Source organism: Cicer arietinum, chromosome 3 (genome assembly GCF_000331145.2).
Source record: "Cicer arietinum cultivar CDC Frontier isolate Library 1 chromosome 3, Cicar.CDCFrontier_v2.0, whole genome shotgun sequence".
NCBI classification, from domain to species: domain Eukaryota; kingdom Viridiplantae; phylum Streptophyta; class Magnoliopsida; order Fabales; family Fabaceae; genus Cicer; species Cicer arietinum.
Window position 1 is genome coordinate 66,287,611 of NC_021162.2, and position 6,895 is coordinate 66,294,505.

Genomic DNA, 6,895 nt, shown 5'->3' on the forward strand with positions numbered 1-6,895 from the left:
TCTTTCCCTTTAGAGAGAGAAATAAAATTTTACGATAACACTACACCTAAAGCAAAGTAGTAGTCATTTTATATATATTTTACTTACCTATATAAATTTAGATGTGAGACATAAGTTACCTTTAAAAAATTGGTGGTAATTTACCCACATCCAAAGTACATAAGTAAATTTGCTAGTGTGACTCAAAAACTAAAGTTTTCTTCACTTACAAATTTACTTGTATGACTAATTTTTATTAGATGATGGAGAAATTATTCACAACAATTCTTCAAAAGTAACCCCAAAAAGAAAAACCATAAATTAGAAGGTTGTGTAGTTGAAAAGGGAATTAATATAAGAGTAGGAACATTATTGAGTTGTGTGTAAAGTTAAAGATCTATACTGCAAGTACATTGTGCAAATATTTCATTGAGAAAAATATCTTATTTCTATACCGAACAGTTTTTACAAATATTAATTGTGCAACCGTTGTAGAAGATTTAAATCCGTAAAACTAATCATTTTATTTTATGTAGGGTCAAAATATAAGATTTGTCTTAGAATCCTGAAGCATATTTGGACGGCAGAACCTAGTAGCGTTTGATTACCCGTACTCATGCTGTGAAGATGTCAAAGTACCCTTCATTTGAATATATTAATTTGATTGGAGGTCTAAGTTGTCTTGATTCAAAAAAGAAAAGAGAGAAATGTGTCATTAAATAGAGACCAAAAATTCGTTTATGTGATCAAGGGTGGTGATGATATTTCGTGGGTTGGACCTTAGGAAAAGCCCATGTATGTAAGGTCCTAGACGGGTGAGATGGACCTTGTGAAATTTGAACTTCAACCAACTGAAATATTTTGGACCAAAAAACAAAACCAGCTGTGATGTATTTCAAAGATCCACTTTTTTGGTTGGTGGGGGGCAACAAAAAAAAAGTCTTAAAATAAGACTTAATTTTAGTTTTGATCTCCTAAACAGAATTTTTATTTGAAATATTATGAAATATTTTTTTTTTGCGCTTATTTAAGTCACTATGTTTCAAGATCTCGTTGTACAACAGTTGTATCTGAGATATATGATTATAATTGGTCAGTTGTGGCTTAAAAAAATGACATTTTTTTCTAAGTTTGGATCAAAATTTTGTTTGGAGACCAAAACTAGGGAGAAATAAAATAGAATGACTATTTTTGTAATTCAATTAAAATAAGGGGACAAAAACTGCAATTAAACCTAAAAATATTTGATTTTAAATATTAATTGACTAAGAGATAAATGATACTACAATTATAAGCATAATTTTTACAACAAAAAAGTTGTCCCTAAATACAAATGTTTTTTTTTTTAATTATTAGACATTTTTGTTATTTTTCCAAACATACTTGTTCCATTAATTTTATGATTGGTCTATAATACCATTAACTTTATTTTAGAAAAGAGTCAAATTAAAGACATTTATATATAAATAATATGTTATGAATATCTAACGTTAAATTTACTGCCTAAAATTCTTAATATATGTAAAAAAATGCAATGCAATGGATATGTGTAGATGTTAATCAATTTGATTTTAAATATTATATAGATGTTAATCATATCATTTTACATTATCTTATCATATAACAAGTTATTCATATTTTTCAGCTAAACAATCAAAGAAAGAGGTCAAAATTATCGACTTTTAAAATAGAGAGACTAATTTCATAAATCAATAAACATAAGAGACTAAAACTGCACTTAAACTTAATTTATAAAAAAAAAACATATAAATTGGTCCATGTGGTTGCACACATGATACACTCGATTAATACAAAAAACAGATCCTTTGATTCCCTTCCAACTGTTTCCCTTTGATAGATCAAAATTACTTTCAAAAAGAATCCGACTAACATCTTTGTTTCCAGAACTGTAGGGTAAAGCAAAAGTTTGAGAGACTCAAACAGACAACAATTTACATTTGCTAATTGCAACTATCCCACAAATCCTCACTGTAACCATTTCTTTATTCTCCTAAAACAAAACGGAGATCATCTATGCCCATACCAGCAATATCCTTTGATCTCCTCCCAGATCCTTTGCTTGTTATTTCTTTCTTCTTCTCTTGCAACATTAATATTTTCTCTTCAATGCTGTTTTTAGCTATCAACCTAACAATCTTCACTTCCTCTTTCTGTCCAATGCGGTGGACACGATCCATTGCTTGTTCTTCAACTGCTGGGTTCCACCACGGTTCCATTAAGTACACTCTAGAGGCAGCTGTAAGATTTATACCTGTACTTGAAGCTCTGAGACTTGCAAGCAGAATCATTGGCTCATTAACTTCTGAGAGTTGAAATTGTTCAATAACATGAGCTCTTTGCTTAGCATTCATTGTCCCATCAAGACGTAATGTTTTAAAACCAGCTGCTTTTAAAGGCTCTTCTAACAACAGCAGCATCTTGCGGAATTGTGAAAATACAACTGACTTTGTAGCTGGATTGTGATCCCTTGATTCAGTAAGAAGCTTTATCAGAGTAGACACTTTGGTGGATGACCTTATTTCTGGCGAACTCAGTTCAGTAGTATCAGTCTTGAAAGATTCAGGGGGAGCTGAGAATAAGTCAGATTCAGAGAGGGGGCGCCGACAAAGTGGACAACAGGAATTGCTGCGCTGTAGAGTTTTCAGAATACATTCTCGGCAGAAAATATGAGCACAGCATGTAATTACAATATCCGATGGAGGACATAAACAAATTGGACAATCAAAATCTTCACCATCTTGCAGCATCCTAACTAATGTTTGCAGCAATTCAGGGTTCTTGGAAACATCTGGCTTAGAAAAAATTATGAATGGTTAGTAGAACACACAATCATATTATTTATATATCAGTTTGCCACATAAAAGCCACGTTGGCATCTAAATGTAAAAACGAAGAAAAATATTCCATTTGTCACAACAAGAAGTCTGGACCTGACTTCCTAAAGTAAAATATTATGCCACCAGTCGCTAAATAGAGTTCAAGAAAAGTTTTGGCCTTATCTATTTAAAAAATACTTAGCCGACCATGGGTCTCGTAGGTTAGGCCATATGCCTCTGCTATTCCCACCCCTAGCCATCAGCTTGTAGCTCAATTGGCACTAGTACATGTGCATGTGATGATAAAGTTGGAGGTCCAAACCTTCTCTAGACAGCCTATGTTTCTCCCTACCCAAGTACTTGCAAATGAGATGGTCACTAGCAACTGGTGACAAATTGGCTATGCTGCATATCAATTCCACATAAATGAAACATGTGGCAAGGTTTTGGAACATCAACCTTTAAACTATAAAATGGTACATTTTTACTGGTATAAAATGATATATATTTTAGGGGTGAAATAATGTGTTGACATTGCCAATGTAATTAGCCTTCTTTAGGCACTACTGATGTCAAAGATTCTGATGGTTTAGGGTTTAGGGTACTAATCCTAATCCTAAACACTAGTCCTTCAATATCAGTTGAAGAGAATAAAAGGAAGAAAATATACCTTCAATATCAGTTGAAGAGAATAGACATGATTTGAAATCCAAAGGGCACATGGATAAATCAGCACAGATCTGACGGAGTCTTAGAATCATACTTAGTATAGTGGAATAACTAAACACTAGTCTGTCACTGTAGTCATAATGCATCATAAGTGACTTTATTTCGTCTTTCACCTCATCGTACAACTTACGTTCTTCACATGAAAGTTCAACATAACAAGTCTCTACAATCTTAGGTGGAAGCCCCACCAATGCATTCTCTTTTGTTCTTCGTAATGATATTGCTGCCATCAAAACCTACCCAAAAAAAGTAAGTAAAACCATATAAATAAACAAGCTTATAGAACAAAAAAATAACAATCTGAAACACGAGAATAATCAATAGCCAACACCAAAATTCAAATTTAATTAACTAAGCAAAAGGACACTAATACTTGATGTATCTAATTCTAATATAATCCACTAAACATGCAAGCAAAAAACCATCCTTTAAGAATCAATACATTGTTATTGAACTGTACCTGCAATCGACTGAGACCTGTCTGTTTTCCTTGATTAAGAGGTCGTTGAACCAAGCTATGCCAATAACTCTTTATAGAAAAAGGCTCAAAATGCAAAAAGGCCATAAGTGAAAACAAATCATAAGAACCATTCTGAATAGGTGTTCCAGTAACAGCCCATCTCCTCTTAGCATTCAAAGCAATAACAGCCTGACTCTGACCAGCATTGACATTCTTAATCGTATGTGCTTCGTCCAAAACAATTCTCCTCCACCCCAATTTCTTCACCGCAGTATCCGGCCACCGCAACTCAATTCCCAAAGTAGCATAAGTAGTCAACACAATATCATATTTTCTCAATTCCTCAACATCTTTAGTCCTTCTATCACCATAATACATGTAAGCCTTCAATGCTCCACGATTCGTATGCTCTTCCAATTGAGTTATCCAAGTCGAAATAACAGAAGGAGGACACACAATCAATGTACCATTTGTCTCTACAACACTACTCCTACTTCTTTTCTTTCCACTTTTCATTTGCATTTTATCAAAAGCAATCAATGAAAGCAATGTTAAAGTCTTCCCTAATCCCATACAGTCGGCGAATATCCCTCCTCGGAGAGGCTCCGGTCTCGTGTTTGTTTGATAATTCGTCAACACATTGACGAAATTTCCCTCTTTCTCTTCCCAAAACGGAGGTAAATCCTCAGAATTTTCGCGGCGAAAAAGCCATGCTAATGCTTCTTTTTGATGTTGAAGAAGCTCTGATTTGATTATGTTAGAGGGAGGGTTTAACGGTTCGGCGATTCGGTTTTTCTCTGCTAGGTTTAAATTTTGACGAACGAGTTTGAAGATTTGGTCTAGGTTATTATTGGAGGTAGTTGTGTCGGTGGTTTTCGTGGCAGTGTTATCGGCGCGTGTTTCTTTAACGGCGACGGAATGAGAAAGAGTAAAAGAAGGATCAGAATGCGAAATGAAATGAACAGGTGAATCATTAAAAGCGTCATGAACAGCATCAAAACAAGATATATGAGCGAAGATATGAATCTGACAAGGGATACGGAATTTGTTATTACTGAAGCGAGAGTTTGCGGTGGTTTGAACGATGGCTTCAACGATGATGAGTTGAGCGTCGATGAGAGGTGAAAGAACGGCGGCGACGGGGCGTTCAATGTGACCGACTTGAAGAGACTGAGTGTTGAGAACTCTGATGGCGTTAGTATCGTATGGATTGAGTGGTTCGCGGACAAGGCCGACCATTTCGCGGCCGCTAATTGTGCCGGAGTAGTATTTAAGGCCGACTATGTTAGCCATTACGAAACCGGCAAGGTAGGTTTGGGAATCTGATTGGGAGTAAGGTTCTTCTTGTGAGTACATGGCTTTGGTTTTGGATTATTTTGTCGATTGTCTTAGACCTAAAGGAAAAGATGAACGCTGCTCTTTCTGTTTATAATTTGAATCGGGAACGCTGATTGTTTGAGGCGGGTATTTATTATCTTTAGGTTACACGATAACGTATTTGAATTTTAACTAATATTATGAAGTATGAAAAAGTAATTTATGATGATTCAAGTTATTATTGGAATAGTTATATGTTGCCACATATGAATATATGATTATCGGGTTTCTTTTCAATATTTTCCGTACTGAGCATTTTCATATATGTATTTATATCTTATTATTTTATCTATGGTCTCTTTGGGTCACACGTAGGGGAAACACATAATTTTAATGGAGAGAAATAAATGAGCGAAAATAAAGACGTATTTAATTCAAATAAGTGAAAGAAATATATATTTTTAACTATTTTATGCTTTATTTAAGATAAATAATAAGAATTTTAAATAATTTTTATAAAAAATAAATAGTATTTAGACAAGATAATAAATGCTACTAAAAATTCAATTATAAAATTTTATATTTAAATTCAAGATACGATGATTAATTTAAAGATTTTAAATAATTTTTTAATTATATTGACTTTCTTTATTTAAGATATCGAAAATGGATATAGAAGCCAAAATAATTTTATAAACGAAAATAATGTGATTTTTAAAAGTTACTTGATTACTTTAAAATAATCTACTTTAATTATTTTAACGTATACAAGTATTATATACACTTTTAAAATCCTTGCAAATTTGATTATAAGAAATAATAGAATTGATGTTTTGTGCCAGAAAATGGTGCAAAATGAAGAAAATCTAGATAAAACTTGGGTGCCATATATACGATTATGAGTAACAACCCCATTTTCACACGTTAGTCGCCAGTCCACATAAACATCCACAATTTTAAATTAAGATATTATAATTACCAAGATTAATCATACAGAAAATAAAACAATAATTCATCTATACATTATAATAAAGCAAACATGATAAATTGGCAAGTTTGACACGTGTCAACTAACTAGAGTGTTAAGAAAAAATCAAGTTTCTATTAATAGAAATAATATGCACGTCTGTCGAGAAGTTAATGGCCAATTAAAAAAATAAAATGAATGAATTAAAAATAAATAAAAATTTGTAAAAAAAACATAAAACTTCTGTTACATCATGGTCTTTGTCCACCATACATCAGTTGAAAATTTAGTGAGCAATTAAAAAATTAAAAATAAAATACAATATACCACGACTTCACAGTTTTTTTTTTGAAATAGTGTATGCGTCCGTTGAGAAGTTAACGACCAATTAAAAATAAGAAAAATGAATTAAAAATAAAAGATTTTTTTTAAGAAAAAAATAAAACTTCCATTACGTGAGAACGTGCAGAAGTTAATGGTCAATTAAAAAATAAGAAGATAAATTAAAAATAAAATATAATACGCGATCTGACATTTCACGTTTCAGATTGAGAATTTAGTGGCCAATTAAAAAAAATAATAACAATAAAATACAATCAATTGCAC

General features: G+C 32.5%; 1 protein-coding gene across 1 annotated transcript; it reads right to left on the reverse strand.

Annotated features, from left to right (window-relative positions):
- Positions 1–1,712: 1,712 nt before the first annotated feature.
- Positions 1,713–5,516, reverse strand: LOC101497492 (putative SWI/SNF-related matrix-associated actin-dependent regulator of chromatin subfamily A member 3-like 1). The gene is made up of 3 exons (XM_004493321.4): positions 4,006–5,516; positions 3,487–3,781; positions 1,713–2,788 (listed from the first exon to the last, which is right to left on the reverse strand). The coding sequence occupies exons 1-3, from the start codon at positions 5,359–5,361 to the stop codon at positions 1,983–1,985; spliced, it is 2,457 nt and encodes an 818-aa protein (XP_004493378.1). The 5' UTR covers positions 5,362–5,516; the 3' UTR covers positions 1,713–1,982.
- Between the last annotated feature and the right edge of the window lie 1,379 nt (positions 5,517–6,895).

Coding starts and splice junctions, on each gene's coding strand:
- LOC101497492 (XM_004493321.4), bottom strand. CDS start 5,361: ATGTACTCACAAGAAGAACCTTACTCCCAATCAGATTCCCAAACCTAC. Junction 3,782..4,005: donor CAGGTCTCAGTCGATTGCAG/GTACAGTTCAAT, acceptor TTTTTTGGGTAG/GTTTTGATGGCAGCAATATC. Junction 2,789..3,486: donor CTCTTCAACTGATATTGAAG/GTATATTTTCTT, acceptor TTTCTAAGCCAG/ATGTTTCCAAGAACCCTGAA.